This window comes from Schistocerca americana, chromosome 7 (assembly GCF_021461395.2).
Source record: "Schistocerca americana isolate TAMUIC-IGC-003095 chromosome 7, iqSchAmer2.1, whole genome shotgun sequence".
Taxonomy (NCBI): Eukaryota; Metazoa; Arthropoda; class Insecta; order Orthoptera; family Acrididae; genus Schistocerca; species Schistocerca americana.
This window is the reverse complement of record NC_060125.1, coordinates 87,813,660-87,834,448: the sequence shown is the minus strand read 5'-3', so window position 1 is coordinate 87,834,448 and position 20,789 is coordinate 87,813,660. Positions and strand designations below refer to the sequence as shown.

At 43.7% G+C, this 20,789-nt stretch overlaps 1 protein-coding gene across 1 annotated transcript in view; it reads left to right on the top strand.

Annotated features, from left to right (window-relative positions):
• Positions 1-20,789, top strand: part of LOC124622731 (MICAL C-terminal-like protein) — a 105,521-nt gene that overhangs the window by 7,490 nt on the left and 77,242 nt on the right. The window contains exon 2 of the mRNA XM_047148522.1: positions 17,428-17,670. Within this exon, the coding sequence (XP_047004478.1) occupies positions 17,428-17,670 (243 nt within the window). The remainder of the gene's footprint in view (positions 1-17,427; positions 17,671-20,789) is intronic.

Sequence of the window (20,789 nt, the reverse complement as noted above, 5' to 3'; positions counted from 1 at the left end):
TCAAACTCTCCACGCAGTATCGTATCTCCAATTTCATCTTCTTCTACACCCTCTTTCATTTCTATAACATTGCCCTCAAATACATCGCCCTTGTAGAGACCCTCTATATACTCCTTCCACCTTTCTGCTTTCCCTTCTTTGCTTAGAACTGGTTTACCATCTGAGCTCTTGATATTCATTCAAGTGGTTCTCTTTTCTCCGAAAGTCTCTTTAATTTTCCTGTAGGCAGTATCTATCTTACCCCTAGTGACATAAGCCTCTACATCCTTACATTTGTCCTCTAGCCAAGCCCGCTTAGCCATTTTGGACTTCCTGTCGATCTCATTTTTGAGACGTTTGTATTCCTTTTTGCCTGCTTCATTTACTACATTTTTATATTTTCTCCTTTCGCCAATTAATTTCAATATTTCTTCTGTCACCCAAGGATTCCTACTAGCCCTCGTCTTTTTACCTACTTGATCCTCTGCTGCCTTCACTTGAGAGGCACCCACATGCCTTGCTCATACTGTGGAATCAAGCAGTCAGGCCTGCAAGATGAGTGGTCTGCCAAGCGAGTGGATTCATTCTTATTTACCGAGTAACATGAACTCTCGTACTCACAATTAAGTTACCAATTATCCTCCTATATGACTAATACGCAACGGAAACGCACATCTGACTATCAGTAATTTACAGAACTCTGACTGTTCACTACGCACTGGCAATACCACATTTTCTTTTTTGTCTTTTATTTAACGGCTTTTATCAACACGTGGCCACCGCACTGAATATGAATGGCGCACACATGAAAAATTCGGGACATCATGACAACATACAATTCGAAGGAAAAGTCCACCAATCTTTTTCTTTTCACTATCTTATTTATTCCGATAAATCCTATAACCTAAATACACAAATTCTATAACCTACAACAATAACACATGAGAAATTCCGCCCAGTGGGCATGGCTTTACAATGGTGAATCTCTATATTATGGTCTCGTAATTATTTAACGCTACAGTGCACTGTCTGGATAGGATGGTGGGTCTTTTATTATTTCTCACACTTCGACTCTCACAATCATCATCACGAAACTTTCCTCCAGACCGAGCGGTACAAAAGGAACGTGCATACCCACTACCTCTGAAACTACCTTGCTACTCTCCCATGCAAACCACACATACTTAAATTACATGACATACACCACACTGCAACATGAAATACAAGACAGGGAATAGTCACAACATTATCACTTTCAGCTTTCCCACTTCAATTAATATTTATCCCAGTTTCACACGACACTGCCCCACTTCGTAATTCTACTTTCCTACTATGAACTCTGGAGATATATGCACGTCTTCCTGTGCAATGCAAACCATGTGGCGTTGCTGGATAGACGGCCGACTCACCTTGCTTCTCTCTCAGAGTTTGAATCTAGCGTCACACGGAATCATATCACGCAAAGTATTATTAAGAACGTATTCATCACACACGCGAGTCCTCAAGTGATACCATGGACGAGTACTTCTCTTTATCCTTTGTCTCATACACAGATTGAGACTCACACAGTACTCACCACGTGGAAGTACTCGTCTCTAATTTCAAGTCCTGCACACGCCATTTCTTAAATATTTCAACTTATGGTACACACGCTATTTCTTAAATATTTCAACTTATTGTACACACGCTAGTAACTCAGCTTAACTTAAGCACACGAAAGTATTTCAACTTATTGCTACACGTGGTTTCATTGTGACCGTTGGTCACTTCCGAAGATTACTACAATCCCATTAATATTACCTGCCTGACATTTAATTCTCCCCACAAAAGTTCCTGAAATAGAGAAATTATTATTTCAAACTACTCTTAAATATTCCACATGCATACCATGTCTCCACTCTTTTGTCTTTACAGAGCACAACTAAAACAGGTCTTAACAGCACAAGATCCAGCGGCGGAGTGCTGAAACATGGCCGTTCTTGAGGTCCTCTCGCACCTCTGCTGATGTGGGGGAGCACCTTGCTACCGTATTGGTCAGCCACATTTCAGGCGCTCAAAGCACAGGTAAATTTCATCTCTTTGGTCCCACCAAAGGTGGCCAAAGGATCGTCTCAAAGATGATCATATATTCACATTCACGACCATACATTCATTCATTTCACAGATCTCACCAAACTGGATGTAGGGATTTACTTTGTGGGAGTGCACATGTGATCAATTAAATAAATAAATTGTCATTCTGTCCCACACTAGTATCCGGCTTCGCTGTATTAATTGAAATTGAGTTATTTTACAAAAAAAAATGTGTTCTTCTGACAAAAATAATGAAGTATGTTGTACCTATTTTCAATGTTGGGCGGTACTGTACCCTTTCACACTACTTCATCCCTCAAAGCTACCCATTCTTCTTCTACTGTATTTCTTTCCCCCATTCCTGCCATTTGTTCCCTTATGCTCTCCCTGAAACTCTGTACAACCTCTTGTTCTTTCAGTTTATCCAGGTCACATCTCCTTAAAGTCCCACCTTTTTGCAGTTTCTTCAGTTTTAATATACAGTTCATAACCAATAGATTGCGGTCAGCGTCCACATCCGCCCCTGGAAATGTCTTACAATTTAAAGACTGGTTCCTAAATCTCTGTCTTACCATTGTATAATCTATCTGAAACCTGTCAGTATCTCCAGGCTTCTTCCATGTATACAACCTTTTTTTATGATTCTTGAACCAACTGTTAGCTATGATTAAGTTGTGCTCTGTGCAAAATTCCACAGAAATATTGACGTTAGTGATATAGGCCTGTAGTTCAGCGGATTTCTCCTACTTCCCTTTTTGGGTATTGGTGTGACCTGAGCAATTTTGCAGTCTTTAGGTACGGATCTTTCTGTGAGAGAGTGGTTGTATATAACTGCTAAATATGGAGCTATTTTATCAGCATACTGTGAGAGGAACCTGACTGGTATACAATGTGGACCTAAGGCCTTGCCTTTATTGAGTGATTTAAGCTGCTTCGTTACTCCGAGGATACCTACTTCTATGTTTCTCATCTTGACAGTTGTTCTTGCGGGGTGGCGCAGTGGTTAGCACACTGGAGTCGCATTCGGGAGGACGACTGTTCAATCCCGCGTCCGGCCATCCTGTTTAGGTCTTCCGTGATTTCCCTAAATCACTCCATGCAAATGCCGGGAAGGTTTCTTTGAAAGGGCACGGCCGACTTTCTTTCCGTCCTCCCTAATCCGATGAGACCGATGACCTCGCAGTTTGGTCTCTTCCCCCAAACAATCCAAAGTTGTTCTTGAGTGGAATTCAGAAACATTTACTTCGTCTTCTTTGGCGATATAGGCCTGTAATTCAGCGAATTACTTCTACTTCCCTTTTTGGGAAACATGGTTTTACGTTCGTGAGATCAAGCAGCTGAAAAATACGGAATTGTAGTGTTACAGGCTGTGAGGCCACTGCGGAGCAGTCCAGACGCCAAATGACCTACTAGTATGGCAAGTTATTTGACGAATACTGAGTTCGGTGTTTTAAACGCAACCGTAGAGGAATTACAAGCTGCGGAGTTCTGAAGAGGAAAAGAGCGAAGCATCTCTTCTGGACACGGAAAGAAAAGAAAGTAACGGATCTCAGGTGAGGTCGGCAGAGGCTTGCCAACGAGCTACCAGATGCAAAGTTGGTTTATTATGCGAGAAAGGTGTGGCTGGGAGGGCAGTGGATCACGGGCGGGAGGAGCCGGCGGCGCTGGCGAGCAGTGGGGGTGTGGAGCATCTGACCCACCCCAAGAAACGCGATCCGCTCCCCTGGCGGCGAGCGAAGAACCGCACACACGTCTTCCCGTGGTCGCACGGACACTTCCTCCCCTTTTTTTCAGTTTCGCTCTTTTTCCGACGTCCTCCGCCCCCCCCCCCCCCACTTCACCCTTCCCCTCCCCCTCGCCCCTAGCGGCGTCCACTATTTTTACTCAGACTCATTCCGTATTCGGAGGGGCAGGGTCTCGGCTCTCTAGTGGTCCCCCTGGACCTATATTTCCTGCGGCCTCCCTCTACGGCCGCCTAGACCGCATGAGATATTCAGAATTTTATCAGCGATTTTCCGACGGAGCTACCGTAGATTTATGCATATCGGGGGAGCGTTCAGATCTTTCTTCGTAGGCCCGCCGCCAGCCCCCCGCCACCGCGCCGCTATCTTTCCCGTCTGGCCGTTACTCCTGGCGGCTTTTGTCACAAAAAGAGAGAGCGGATCGTAAGATTTATCCGCCGCCCCCGGAGCCCCGCCGCCGTTGTGTACCGTATACCCTGCCTGCTCGGCGGTGCATCACTCATGCCGGTGCCGAAATAGCCACATAATTCGACAAAAGCTGTCTATAAAAGAAAAATTTATCAGCTGCCTGCCAGCCCTCTGCCGTCCCCTTTTCCGAGACGATCCTGACCGCAGGATATCTCGCGGCTTACCGAGCCCGCCGCTCGCTGCTGGCCCGCCTCTCCCTCGCCTCGCCTTCCTGCACCCTCGAAACCGCGTCTGATACCAGCAATCGGCGTTAGCGGACAATGGGAAACAACCTTTCTTACAGGGAACACTTCTGCGATGCAAACAACGGAAAGGAAAATTCTGTCAGCGTTTTTATAAATGACGTGTCTGAGAGGTGGCATGAGTCCCCTCTCATATTTCTATCTTACTCTGAGTAATTCGATTTTCCTCTCTAATTGCATGCGGTGAAAAGTCGCTGTTCCTTCACACGCGGACTTCTCACGCAGCGTCTCTCGTCACCCGGGTGGTCCGGTGATCTTGAAAGGGTTAAGCCGACGGGTATGAGGGAATTGAGTGGATGCTTTCCAGACGCCGACGTTGTCATAAGAATGGGGGCAACACGCCCACAGGGGCCTTTACGGAGCAGCTGGGCTAGAGATTCCGTTACTTCGCAGAAAATTCTACATCTACATCTACATGATTACACTGCAATTCACATTTAAGTGCTTGGCGGAGAGTTCATCGAATCACAATCATACTATCTCTCTACCATTCCACTCCCGAACAGCGCGTGGGAAAAACGAACACCTGAACCTTTCTGTTCGAGCTCTGATTTTTCTTATTTTATTTTGATATTCATTCCTACCTATGTAGGTTGGGCTCAACAAAATATTTTCGCATTCAGTTGGTGACTGAAATTTCGTAAATAGATCTCTCCGTGACGAAAAACGTGTTTGCTTTAATGACTTCCATCCCAACTCACGTATCATATCTGCCACACTCTCTCCTCTATTACGTGATAATACAAAACGAGCTGCCCTTTTTTGCACCCTTTCGATGTCCTCCGTCAATCCCACCTGGTAAGGATCCCACACCGCGCAGCAATATTCTAACAGAGGACGAACGAGTGTAGTGTAAGCTGTCTCTTTAGTGGACTTGTTGCATCTTCTAAGTGTCCTGCCAATGAAACGCAACCTTTGGCTCGCCTTCCCCGCAATATTATCTATGTGGTCTTTCCAACTGAAGTTGGTTGTAATTTTTACACCCAGGTACTTAGTTGAACTGACAGCCTTGAGAATTGTACTATTTATCGAGTAATCGAATTCCAATGGATTTCTTTTCGAACCCATGTGGATCACCTCACACTTTTAGTTATTTAGCGTCAACTGCCACAGCAATCCTTTCTAAATCGCTTTGCAACTGATACTGGTCTTCGGGTGACCTTACTAGACGGTAAATTACAGCATCATCTGCGAACAACCTAAGAGAACCGCTCAGATTGTCACCCAGGTCATTTATACAGATCAGGAACAGCAGAGGTCCCAGGACACTTCCCTGGGGAACACCTGGTATCACTTCAGTTTTATCGATTTAGTGAAAACACTTTCTGGCGCGCTACCAGCGAGGCGTGGGAATGACTTGTGTTCCCAGGCGGTCTTGGCGGGCAAATTCCCGCGTTTTCTGCAAAAATCGTATCTTTGATTGGCTTGCCCAGGGAATAGCTCCGTGACGTAGCAAAATCGGCTCAGAAATTGGCGCCAAGTATCTCCATTGGTGGAATAGTACTGCGTCAGCAATAGACGGGAATTTTGCGCCGATTTTCGAGTTGCTGATTGGAACGTTTAACCACGACCACTGTCGTGGGGGCGGGAATGTTCTGTGTTCGGCTGGTACTGGTACTGGGGCTCTCGCCTTTCGGTCGGAGTAGGTTACAAGACTGAGCTCTCGCTGCTCTGGACAGCCTGCTTTCCGTTGGCTTTGTAATATATTTTGATTTAATTGTAACTGTTTGACGAAGCTGGTGAAGTTTCGACTTCAATGTAAGTTTCCGAGTACAGTTGGCAATTGAGCGTTCTTCGTACAAGCGGCCTATGTTATCCTTCTTGAGCAGTTTCGGCTAAAGTTGACTGTACCGGAGTTACTGTGTGACTTCTCTTGTTACAGTCACTCACTGTACCGTCAGTGATTGTGCAGCGAGCCTTCTTCGTCTCCCTCAGAGGCGTATTTGTGTTGCTAGGAAGTCTTTAGTCTGGAACAACCAGACCAGGTGAATTTGTTTCGGGCTATACTCACGACATTATCATCACCACGACGGGACGTCGAAGCAACCAGCCATCGCCTCCGGTATGGCAGATCGTGCCCTTGCCGTTAAGAAGACAGCTTGGTAATGTACGTCCGCAGCACCGCAAATCAGGGAATTTTGCTCTGTGACAATCAGAGCTCAGCAGAGCGCACCTGTTCGTCTTTTTCTAACTTTGTTTTGTCTTGGGTGTTCGTTGTCTGAGTTATCACTACTGTAGCAGCAATTAATGTTGGGTTGGCTGGGTGTTTCCCTTAAGATCTGAGTTGCAAGGAATTGGCTCCACATACCACTTGGTCATAAATGTCACAATCTAGTTTTTTGGACAACTTCACCTTCACAGCATTTATTTGAGTATCCAATTTGATATATTGTAAATGTTTCGTGTGTTTTGTTTATTATTTTGAGTTTAGTCATAATAAATCAAATTGTTATTTTGGACAGAACTTTCATTCTGTTAATCGGTAGAGCAACCCTTTCATTTCTCACTACGTTAATGAAACTTTCCTTAATTTCTATCCAATTAAATTATTGCAGGTGCCAAACTCATTTCCACTCCACTTGCAGGGTCGATTACAGTCAGTTCACGTTTCTTTTTAATCCATATGCAACAGCAAAAGTCAGAGTTAGAAAAGGGAGGGCTTAGAGCATCATTTTCATATGAAGATTCGAGAAGAATTTATTGTTAAATACACTGCTAGCCCCGGCACCTCGCGTATTTGCTACTAAAATAAAAATGTTAGTACGAGGGTCACTCCAAAAAAAAATGCACACTATTTTTTTTTAAATCCATCTTTTATTCCACATGTTTCAAAGTTTTACAGTGTGTACATACATCGTTTACGAACAATATTTTCATTTCTCCACATAATTTCCATCCCTCTCAACTGCCTTACGACATCTTGGAACAAGCGCCCGTATACATTGAAACAGAGGATGACATGCGTAAAGCTGAAATACTAAACACCTTTTTCCAAAGCTGTTTCACAGAGGAAGACCGCACTGCAGTTCCTTCTCTAAATCCTCGCACAAACGAAAAAATGGCTGACATCGAAATAAGTGTCCAAGGAATAGAAAAGCAACTGGAATCACTCAACAGAGGAAGGTCCACTGGACCTGATTGGATACCAGTTCAATTCTACACAGAGTACGCGAAATAACTTGCCCCCTTCTAACAGCCGTGTACCGCAAGTCTCTAGAGAAACGGAAGGTTCCAAATGATTGGAAAAGAGCACAGGTAGTCCCAGTCTTCAAAAAGGGTCGTCGATCAGATGCGCAAGACTATAGACCTATATCTCTGACGTCGATCTGTTGTAGAATTTTAGAACATGTTTTTTGCTCGAGTATCATGTCGTTTTTGGAAACCCAGAATCTACTCTGTAGGAATCAACATGGATTCCGGAAACAGCGATCGTGTCAGACACAACTCGCTTTATTCGTTCATGAGACCCAGAAAATATTAGATACAGGCTCCCAGGTAGATGCTATTTTCCTTGACTTCCGGAAGGCGTTCGATACAGCTCCGCACTGTCGCCTGATAAACAAAGTAAGAGCCTACGGAATATCAGACCAGCTGTGTGGCTGGATTGAAGAGTTTTTAGCAAACAGAACACAGCATGTTGTTATCAATGGAGAGACGTCTACAGACGTTAAAGTAACCTCTGGCGTGCCACAGGGGAGTGTTATGGGACCATTGCTTTTCACAATATATATAAATGACCTAGTAGATAGTGTCGGATGTTTCATGTGGCTTTTCGCGAATGATGCTGTAGTATACAGAGAAGTTGCAGCATTAGAAAATTGTAGCGAAATGCAGGAAGATCTGCAGCGGATATACACTTGGTGCAGGGAGTGGCAACTGACCCTTAATATAGACAAATGTAATGTATTGCGAATACATAGAAAGAAGGATCCTTTATTGTATGATTATATGATAGCGGAACAAACACTGGTAGAAGTTACTTCTGTAAAATATCTGGGAGTATGCGTGCGGAATGATTTGAAGTGGAATGATCATATAAAATTAATTGTTGGTAAGGCGGGTACCAGGTTGAGATTCATTGGGAGAGTCCTTAGAAAATGTAGTCCATCAACAAAGGAGGTGGCTTACAAAACACTCGTTCGACCTATACTTGAGTATTGCTCATCAGTGTGGGATCCGTACCAGATCGGGTTGACGGAGGAGATAGAGGAGATCCAAAGAAGAGCGGCGCGTTTCGTCACAGGGTTATTTGGTAACCTTGATAGCGTTATGGAGATGTATAGCAAACTCAAGTGGCAGACTCTGCAAGAGAGACGCTCTGCATCGCGGTGTAGCTTGCTCGCCAGGTTTCGAGAGGTTGCGTTTCTGCATGAGGTATCGTTTATATGGCTTCCCCCTACTTATACCTCCCGAGGAGATCACGAATGTAAAATTAGAGAGATTCGAGCGCGCACGGAGGCTTTCAGACAGTCGTTCTTACCGCGAACCATACGCGACTGGAACAGAAAAGGGAGGTAATGAAAGAGGCACGTAAAGTGCCCTCCGTCACACACCGTTGGGTGGCTTGCGGAGTATAAATGTAGATGTAGATACCAGCACGATAAAATTCTGGACCAACCTGTTGGAGCCACTGTCTGGCAGCATGCACAAGGGAGTCGTAATCTTCAAACCTTGTTCTACGAAGAGAGTCTTTCAGTTTCCCAAAGAGATGCGATAGTCACATGGAGCCAGGTCACGACGGTAAGGCGGGTGTTTCAGTGTTGTGCATCCGAATATTGTGATCGCTTCCATGGTTTTTTGACTGACATGTGGCCGTGCATTGTCGTGCAACAGCAAAACTTCCTGCTTTTGGCGATGTTGTTGAACACGACTCAGTCGAGCTTGACGTTCCTTCAGTGTCGTCACTTATGCATCATAATTTATGGTGGTTGCACTTGGCATGATGTCCCAAGCAAGAGTCCTTCGGAATCGAAAAACACCGTAGCCATAACGTTTCCAGCACAATGTGTGGTTTTGAATTTTTTTTCTTGGCTGAATTTGCAAGATCCCACTCCATTGATTGCCTCTTCGTCTCTAGTGAAAAATGATGGAGCCATGTTTCATCACCTGTCACAATTCTTCCAAGAAATTCATCTCCACTATTCTCGTACTGTCCCAAAAGTTCACTGCATACCGTCTTCCTTGTTTCTTTGTGCGCCACTGTTAACATCCTGGGAACTCACCTGCCACAAACCTTTTTTAACGCCAACACTTCCAGTATTCTGCAAACACTTCCTTCCCTTACCCCAACGTAGCGTGACAATTCGTTCACTGTGATGCATCTGTCAGCAGTCACCAATTTGTTAACTTTCTGCACAATGTCTGGAGTGTGTGCAGTACGAGGCCTGCCGCTGCGAGGACAATCCTCAATATTGCCGTGCCCACTTTGATCACGTAACCTGCTTGCCCACCGACTAACTGTACTGCGATCGACAGCAGGCAGCATCTCCATACACCTTTTTCGACCTCTTACGGATGTTTCCCACTGTCTCGTTTTCACAGCACAGGAATTCTATGACAGCACGTTGCTTCTGACGAACGTCAAGTGTAGCAGCCATCTTGAAGACGTGCTGTGACGGCGCCACTCACGGGAACAGGTTGAACTAAGTTTGAAAACAAGCGGGAAGGATGGATCTACACACTGTAAAACTTTGACACATGCAGAATGAAATCTGTGTTTTTACAAACATAGTGTGTATTTCTTTTGGAGTGACACTCGTATTTATTTAGACGTGTCCAAAATATTTGACTGTGAGTCAAAGTATCCACAACCATAATCCCCTCAGTCAATCAATCAAAATATCCACGATTTATGGGAATTCGGCTTATTGAGTGACTGGTGTCTAAAAAAGTAACTGTTAATTATGAGCCTAGTAATTTAACTAAGAGATGCACGACAGGTTTTTACGAGAGGACTTCAAGAAGTTAGTAACACACTATTACAGCAGGTCAAGTAACTTTTGCTGAATGCAGCACTACATTCCAAAGTTACACAGGTTCAACAGTCAGCAAGTCTCTGTAAATCCTGCGTGGTTATAATTAAACTGCAGCTACTCGCAACGGTTCGGTGTGGACTGTAGTTATCATCTGCCAGCGAAAATTGGTAGGGGTGCTAATGCATTGATGCGGAACCGATTTTTTTTGGAAAAAGTTAGATCCAGTTTTGGCCACCAGGTGCAAATCTGGCGCTGTACACTGCTTCTATGACAGTACGACAACCACGCTCTCATTTGACAAATTGTAACGTAAGCGAACTGTATGAATATCGAGAAGGGAGACCGTCCGCTGTATATCAAACCGTTACAAGCGAACGGCAGCAATTGTAATGCTGCACTGAGAAAGTATCGCCAAAGGAAAGATCTCAAGAAAGCCAAATGTCATCGAATGGTTTTCAGAAGATGATAATAAAATTCGAAAACTCGAGTGAGCTTGGTGTGTCACCTGGAAGACGAAAACGTCCTATCCCGGTGGAATTTATCGACGAGGTTGCCATTGCTGTAATTGACCACCCAGCAAGTGCACCTGGTTGTGTTAGTTTTCGTGCACTGTCACGAGCATTGTTTGTCCCATGGTCAACCTCACGGAAAATATTGTGGTCTATTTTAAGCTGATGCCCACACAAGATCCAGACAGTGAATCAACTAAACCCTCATGATCGGTAATTTGCTGTTCGCTTTCTGGCACGGACTCAAGTTGATGGTATCTGGCCTGGCAATATTCTGTGTAGTGACAAGGCACGATGTACACTACAGGATGCAGTGAATACACGGAACTTCCGAATTTGGGGTACTATTAAATCACACATGGTGCACAAGAGTCACTGCACGAGCCGTCTGACTGTGTTGCGTGGATTCACAAGCGCCTTTATTTTCGGTCCGTCCTTCTTTGTACAGTGACGTCTGCACGTTATCGAGACCTCTTTGTACAGCATGTGGTTTCTGCTTTTGAAGAACGCAACCACTGTTTTCATCAGAGATGGAGCAACGCCTCACGTCGCTAGCCCAGTGGAAGATTTTCTTAAAGAAACCTTCCACGAAGGTGTTTTCTCCAGAGGTTTTCCAGATCCACGACCAGCCAGATCATCTGCTCTGAATTCATGCGAAATTTGGCTCTGGGGATATCTAAAACAACGCGTCTACTAGGAGACGTACGGTCTCCATCTGATCTGAAGTTGCTCACGTTCGACGGGAACTCCCGCGAGCAACTCTTGGATCACGTCGACTTACAGATGCAGCAGCATTTCGTCGACCCCTCCGGTGATCATACTGAACAAATTGCGTACGCGGCGATTAATAAAAATATCAACGTTATGCTTTTTTCGCTTCTTTAACCTTTTCTGCCCACATACGGTTCCTAATCCATTACAAATGGAAATTTGTTTCTACGTGATTCTTGCATTCACAGCGCCTGGTTTGCACCTGGTGGCCAGAATTGGGACTATTCTTTTCCAGCGTAAATCAGTTCCGCATTAACGGATTAGCACATCAATTAAATTTCGCTGCCATGCAATAACTACAGCCCTTACTGGACCTCCGTGAATCCTGCACTTTAATTGCATCCACCCGATACGTTCTACATATGTTTCAGTTCGTCGACGATAAATAATACACTCATTGGTCATGAAACCATTCGAGAACAGCTGCATGAAAGTCCTTATCGTGAGAAAATCTCTTCCCCGAGATGTTCTTTCAGCTTCCCGAAAAGTAGAGATCGCATGTGGTGCAATATGTGGACTTCTCAGTCAGTATCGCCCAAATCTGGGCCGCCTTGATAAAATTATTTGGAGCCATTTCACTATGGCTGGATGCGACACTGCATTTGGTCGATGCACCGCAAAAATTTCACCTGAATCTCTGTGCAATTTCTGCGTTTTTACAACAAGTATCGTACTGTGTCCCGTACTTCAGTTTTGGAGTACGTTTCCCTTCGCACCAGTGTTTCATTGATAAACTGTTTTGCAGCTGTCTGTCGTGTCTGTTAGCTGCACAGCGTCTGCAGGGAGCCAGCATTGTGTTGCTCTCTTGTGGCAATGGACCACTCTTTGTTCAACAATGGTCTTAGCGCGGGACAATATGTGTATAGTCCTACATATAATGAGGTTCTCAGATGTTCATTCCGGTGTCCACTCTTGTTTCTCATATGTGTGAAAGATATTGTGTTTAACAAACCGGAACAAAAAAGCCTCATTGGACATACGAAACGGAGAAAATTGAGGAACAATATCCTCAAAGAAAAAGATCGGGTAATTTTACTGAGTACTTCGGCCTCAGGTCGCATAAATGACATAATAGGCCTACAGTCCCCAGTTACATTACATTGTTTCCAAATACATTATACAGGGAGTCCCACTCAAAACTCTCTGATTTCAAAGACCCAGGAAAAAAACCACAGTAGATACGACAGTGAAAAATGCACCACATTATAGAGCATCTCAAAGAATTTATTAGTTTATCATCAGTACACCTCTACATGTGAACCATTTGTAGCACGAAGAATATAGAGTCTATATTCAATTTCTTGCAAAGTTCTTTGTAACATTTCTTCTGTTATTGTTGCGATCGCATTAGTGATACAATGTCGCAACGTAGAAATATTGTCCACTTTGGTCACATACACGTGGTCCTTCACGAATCCCCACATGAAGAAATCAAGCGGCGTAATGTCGGGTGAACGTGGTGGCCAAGCTATGAGTCCTCCGCGTCCGATCCAACAATTGGGAAATCTCCTATCCAGGAACTTGCGAACAAGCATTGACCAATGCGGCGGAGCTCCATGTTGTTGAAAAATGAAGTTGGGTTGCAAGTCTTGTATCTGAGTGTACACAAACTGCTTCAACATAACCAGATACACTGACCCAATCACTGTTTGTTCCGCAAAGAAGAACGGTCCAACAATCCTATCGTGCATTAGCACACACCAGACGCTTAGTTTAGGGCTATCACGAACATGTTCGATGACAATGTGAGGATTTTTCGAAACCCAAATCCGAACTTATGCCTTTTAAGCCTTCCTGGTAGATGAAAGATTACCTCATTCGAGAATAAACATCTTTCCAGGAAGCTGGCATACATATCAATATGCTGCAGCATATCCGCTGTCGGCGTGGTTTGTCATTCGGCGTCAGATGTTGCAGAATATGCACTTTGTAAGCACACATACGAAGACGCTGGTGAACTACATGATGAAATGTTGATCGAGTTACATCAAGTTGCCTAGATGCATGACGAATTGAGTTACGTGGGCTTCTGAGAAACGTTTGTCTGATGTCCTCCACTGTCTCTTCTGAAACTCCATAACGTGCATCGCCAGAATGTTTCGGAACACTTCCTGTTGCCAGAAACTTCCTATACCATTTCTTAATTATTTTCACATCAGGTGGATCACATTCATACACACGACGATAATTTCATTGCACAGTAATCGGCGATTTTGTTTCTGGAAACCACACTACAGCTTGTGCGTGCTGCTGTGAAGTCGCCATTTTCACTTCATGCGACCATGCTGCACTCTGGCGACGATACTTGGCACTTCTGACGCCGGAATATAACTTCTTTGATATGCTCTACAATGTGGTGCATTTTTCATTGTCGCATCTACTGTGGTTTTTCTCTCCTGGGTCCTTGAAATCAGGGAGGTTTGAGTGGGACACCCTGTATTTATAACTAATTTGTAATCCATTGTATGCCTCTGTGAACAGGACAATTGAATATTCAAACTGAAGAAAGGACAGCAATCAGTCACAATAACGAATTCCGAGGAGAGAAATCAAGGTGGACTGCACCAGCTAAGAGCACTGGGAAATGAGATTGTCCTACTGGAAAGAAGGATCTAATATGGTGACGACTGAGTACAGGCACATAGCCAGACATTATCGTTCCCTCAGTAGATATGTTACTAACAGTGATTTGAAGCTGGAGACGCTGTTCAGCTCTTTGATACATTGAGAAAGGCCATTGCAGAGTTGGGTCCTCGCTACTGAAAACGACTTCGAGAAAGCGACTGAGTGATGGAGTGAGACTGAAGTGATTTCGCTGTGATGGGAACGAGTCCTTCTGCCCTTCCGCTCTTCAGACGAGAGCGTTACGCCCATTGTGAGATATGAGGGACAGTGTACTCTGGTCAGGCGATAGAGGAGACAGAGAGTATGGAAATATCTGCGCTTGTCTGCACGTAGTCAGAATTGCTGTGCTTAAGACGGTGGAATATGATCAGTGAGTCGAACGTCACATATAAATTGAACACAGTCGTTCATAAACAGTTCCAGACGCCATCAACTTTCCTGAGATGGAACTTCAAGGATAGTTAACAATCGTTCCAAGGATTGATGCTAACCCCAACATTACGAGTGTACCTGAGTGAGATGCGCGCACTTCACATAATCCAGTAGCTCCAAATACAGGGCTATCCCAGTGACGTTAAATTAGTGATCAGAATCTTAGATTGTTTTATAAAAGTGAACAAAGCTATACATTTTCTAGTAAGAGCAGCAGATAATAATATGGATAATAGTCCTTTCATAACACATACCTACGATGGAAAAACTTCTTCGCTGAAAATACCTTATTCTTATGGTTTTTAGGGTGGGAAATCCAAATTTGATACTTAAAAAACTGTATCTCCCACCATTTCTACACATTTTACAGTTAAATTTATTAAATTAAGCGATTTTTAAAAGAATTTAACAGCTTTTATATAGTTAAAATAATTTAAAAAGAGATGTAATGAATGTAGGTGACGTTGGTAGCACTGCTGAAAAATATTTGCTGGCGAAAAAAAGGTCTGTTCTATTTTTGTGTTAACAGATGGTGTTTTGTGTGCTATCAACCTAACCTCCCTTTCCCTTTTCCTGTACACGTGCTCAGTACAATGTCTAATCGTGGTTGTAAAAACTCTGCTGACAGTTTTTGTTGTATTTGTGGTGAATTTGTGATTAAAAAACACCAAAGAAACATTGCAGACTATGTGAAAAAGGTTTATCTCTCATATTTTGGATCGAAACTTGGTGATCAATATAAATCTTAGAGCGCCGCGTGTGTGTTGAAGATCTGAGAAAATGGTCCAAAAAGGAGAAAAAAAACCTTTAGATTTGCTGTTCCTATGATATGGATGGAGCCAAGAAATCATTCTGATGATTGCTACTTTTGCATAGTTGATATTGCTGGTTATAATTCTTGAAACAAGAAGGTAATAAGCTACCCTAACCTTCCGTTGGCTGCTATCTCATGTCTTTTCTGCTACTGCTGAATTAGGAGAAGAAAGAGTGAATGTGTGCGTATGAGAGAGAGAGAGAGAGAGAGAGAGAGAGACAGAGACAGAGACTGAGATACAGAGAGATGAATTAGGAGAAGAGAGAGTGAATGCCTGTGTATGAGAGAGAGAGAGAGAGAGAGAGAGAGAGAGAGAGAGTGTGTCTCTTTCCTCTTTGCAGAAACCTAACACTTGTACTAAATAGCCATAAGTATCTTGGCTTAGCCAGTGAGTCCCCAGTGAATGTTATAAGAGGCATACAGTACGACTGGCCATTCTTTTCCATCCGAGTTTTGCAAGACTGAGGTCTATCCGTCCTTGAACTATCTTAGTGAGTCATTGTGTAGGATTCTTTCTACCTGTTTGCTCCTAGAAGCTCTCGAAGGTTATATTCCTCGTAGAAGCAGTATCATCCCCGTCGAGTTCTCTGTAAAGTGCAGCTCTACTTCCTGTGATTCTAAGTGATGAAGCGGGAAGCTATATTATTCGGAATAACGTTAAACATGGGATGCCATTAAGATGTATTTATTTACTAAACACAATAAACTGATAATATCGACCAATTAATAATGATATAACTGAAAGCTAACAATTCCCTTGTGTCACGACACAAATAGATCGGAAGACATTCTTTCGGCGACTGACGTCTATAGTGCGCAGTCTGTACCTCGTACTTACACTCGTGATATTTCTCCGTAGGTGTTCTTACATTTTCGTTAGCGTGAACATTATTCATTTATTTATTACGATGATCGATTTCTGGCGTTATAATACCGTTGTAGGGAAGTGTTTATGACCTGTAGGCTCCTCTTGATATCTGTAAAGGAAAACGCGACTTTTATTAGCAGATATTTATTAAACAATATAAGCTTCGCGCCAGAATAACTGTGCTTTCCCTACGTATCTCGCCATTGACGTAACGACCGCGTTCTCATGTCTAGCAACAGCGCCTCACACCACCTTCCACTGCCAACGTCATATGGTCCACCGGTTCCTTCAGCCACTGAACTGGAATCGTACTCCCGACTGTGTGCGTGCTGCAGTACCGCTTTATTCACTGAATGCTACATGATATCTACAGACGCCATACAAAATTACAAAACTGGAAACCTCACGACATTTTCTTAACCCTCCGGTGAGCGCATGGCAGCACTCCGTGCTACCACGTTGATGTGTATGTGATAAGAGGTAGTGAAGGTGGCTGAACCATCTAGGTACATACAGTAACTGCAATGGCTATACTACCAACGCAATCCATGCACCAAATGTCGTTTTCCTTCCTTGTAGCAGTCACCAGCCTAGGTCGAACGCGAGTACTCCACTTTTGAAAGCTCTCTGTGCTGCATGTGCCCGCTTATGTACGTAAATTTGTTTTCGAAATTTGGTGAGGGGTTATTGTTTTGCGAGGGGCTTTGGCTCTCATTGTTTTATATTATTGTACAACGTTTTTACCATGAATTATTCAGTAGAAGTATGTATGTAGATCAACGATTTCCACGCAGTCAACAATGAATATGATGCGTTAGCAATTTCATCTATCCATATACTGTTTCAGTCATATCTGCAGTGTATCTACTACCTACCTATATTATGATAATTGCACCTTTTATTTATATTTACGTTTCTACGTCTATTAGTCTTCACCGTCTATGTTGTATCTAGGGCGAAACGTGACACTTCCGATGAGGAGATCAAGCGACTTATTGAGCAGTTGGATGCTGACGAGAAGAGGCGGGTTCAAGAAGGGACAGAGAAGAGTGAAGAAGACATAGACGGCTCAGATGTTGAGGATGAAGAAGAGGTCGTGCAAGTGAATGAGCGTGACAGCGGTTCAGAGGTTTCTGCAGAGGAAACAGATGAAATAGAGATTGATAATACTGGTGAGGATTTCCTTTTTACTTCGGAGAAGACAAGGAAACTGTTTGGTGCAGCAAACCTCAGTGAAAGCTGCTTCAAGAGTACCAACAAATAATATCAAAATTTTTCCCGGCCCAAAGCGGATTTGCAGGGACATTCCGTAACCCATTGATGCATTTCCCAAATTTATAGGCCTTGACATTATTGATACAATTGTAGACTCTACGAACGCTTTTATTGCGAACAAAAGGGACGAAATAAAATACTCCATAGATCGGGACAGTAAGGACAGTATCCGGGATGAGATTATCGGTATTTTGAGTCTTTTTTCCCTAGCTGGAGTAAAGCATGGGAATCGTGCGAACAGCAGAGAGAAATGGAAAGATGATGGAACAGATATGATGATCACAAGGGCGACATGCCGTTACAAGCTCTTCCTGTTATTGCTCCGATCAATAAGGTTTGATTATCTGTGTACAAGCGTGGAGGGAGAAAAGACTAAGGCTCGCAGCTGTCCGCAATATTTATGACAGGTTTTTTGCCAACCGTAGGAATAATTACAGTCATGATGAATTCACAAAAACTGACGAGATGTTGTTCGCATTTAGGGATATATCTGGTTTGGGCAATATATGCCTAGCAAACCGACCAAATAGGACTGAAATATTATGCAATATGTGACAGTGAAACATGTTACACATCAAATTTCGAGGTGTACTGTGGAAAGCAGAGGCCAGGCCCTAGGAATGTATCAAATAAACCCTACGATTTAGTTTAAAGACTTTCTCAAGATATTCAACGTTCCAACAGGAATATAACAATGGACAGCTACTAGACTAGTGTACCATTAACTGATGTCCGTCCGCAGCTCGTGGTCGTGCGGTAGCGTTCTAGCTTTCCACGCCCGGGTTCCCGGGTTCGATTCCCGGCGGGGTCAGGGATTTTCTCTGACTCGTGATGACTGGGTGTTGTGTGCTGTCCTTAGGTTAGTTAGGTTTAAGTAGTTCTAAGTTCTAGGGGACTGATGACCATAGTGCTCAGAGCCATTTTGAACTAATGTCCTTCTTGAGATAGGACTGACTGTCACTGGTACCCTCAAAGTCACCAAAAGAGAAATTCCTTCTGAATTTGTCTCAAAATCACGAGAAACCGTTCATGCCTTTACGGGTTTCAGTACGATAAAACACTTGTTTCCATCCAGACCAAGCGAAGGAAATGTGTACTCCTATCGACTATGCATGACCGTAAAGTTACCGATGCAATGACAGCTAAAGCACTGATCAACACGAATTATAATTCCACAAAGGGAGGTGTCGATACAGTGTATAAAATGTGCGTTGCTTACTTAACTGCACGGCAAACAAGGAGATGGCCTCTAGGAATTTTTTCAGTGTTTTGGACCTGGCTGGCGTAAATTCACAAGTGTTCTTTCTCCAAAATAACCCCGAGTCCACAATACGCCTTCGCGACTTTCTCAGTGAATAAGCGCTCGAACTTTTAGAGGCTCATTTGAAACTAAGGGCTCAGATGTGCACACTTCCAAAAGATATCCGACTGTTTATTGTAGAACAGTGCGAGCCACCCCAACCAGTTTCAGCCCCAGACGCTGCAAAAATAAATGGACCTTGTCATCTACGTGGTGGAAAAATTGCAGTCTTACAATTATCACATGTAATGATTGTAAACAATTTGTTTGTAAGAAACACTCACGACATGTTGCAACGTGTAAAGATTGCGATAGGTTTGAAAATTCTGTGGTGTAGTGTTTTCTATTTATCTCGATTTGCAAGAGAGAACCTTACGAAACTACAAATTATCTTCAGACCGATAGTGGTCTGTTCAGTTACTGTACTCTTGCTCAGTGTTGCTTATTCTGGTAATGGTCTCAGCGTAAGCTGCTACCTGCTATTTTGCCTGTCAATTTCTGGTTATATTTTGTTATAGGTTTGATATGTAATCTTGTGATATTGGCCGTATTCAAAAGGTGTACATTCTTTCTTTCAAAAGATTATGTTACCACCGATAACGAAATATATTTTCGCTTTAGTTACTTGCGTCTGATATTTTATATTTTATTGAAGAACGATTTCTAGTTTACATTAAAAAAATACACTACTGGCCATTAAAATTGCTACACCACTAAAATGACGTGCTACAGACGCGAAATTTAACCGACAGGAAGAAGGTGCTGTGATATGCAAATGATTAGCTTTTCAGATCATTCACACAAGGCTGGCGCCGGTGGCGACACCAACAAGCTGCTGACATGAGTAAAGTTTCCAACCGATTTCTCATACACAAACAGCAGTTGCCCGGCATTGCCTGGTGAAACGTTGTTGTGATGCCTCGTGCAAGGAGGAGAAATGCGTACAATCACGTTTCCGACTTTGATAAAGGTCGGATTGTAGCCTATCGCGATTGCTGCTCGCGTTGGTCGAGATCCAATTACTGTTAGCAGAATATGGAATCGGTGCGTTCAGGAGGGTAATACGGAACGCCGTACTGGGTCCCAACGGCCTTGTATCACTAGCAGCCAAGATGACAGGCATCTTATCCGCATGGCAGTAACGGATCGTGCAGCCACGTCTCGATCCCTGAGTCAACAGATGGGGAGGTTAGCAAGACAATAACCATCTGCACGAAAAGTTCGACAACTTTTGCAGCAGCATGGACTATCAGCTCGGAGACCATCGCTGCGGTTACCCTAGACGTTGCATCACAGACAGGAGCGCCTGCGATGGTGTACTCAGCGACGAACCTGGGTGCACGAATGGCAAAACGTCATCTTTTAGGATGAAGCCAGGTTCTGTTTACAGCATCATGATGGTCGCATTCGTGTTTGGCGACATCGCGGTGAACGCACATTGGAAGCGTGTATTCGTCATCGCCATACTGGCGTATCACACGACGTGATGGTATGGGGTGCCATTGGTTAGACGTCTCGGTCACCTCTTGTTCGCATTGACGGCACTTTGAACAGTGGACTTTAAATTTCAGATGTGTTACGACCCGTGGCTCTACCCTTCATTCGATCCCTGCGAAACCCTACATTTCAGCAGGATAACGCACGACCGCATGTTGCAGGTCCTGTACGGGCCTTTCTTGATGCAGAAAATGTTCGACTGCTGCCCTGACCAGCACA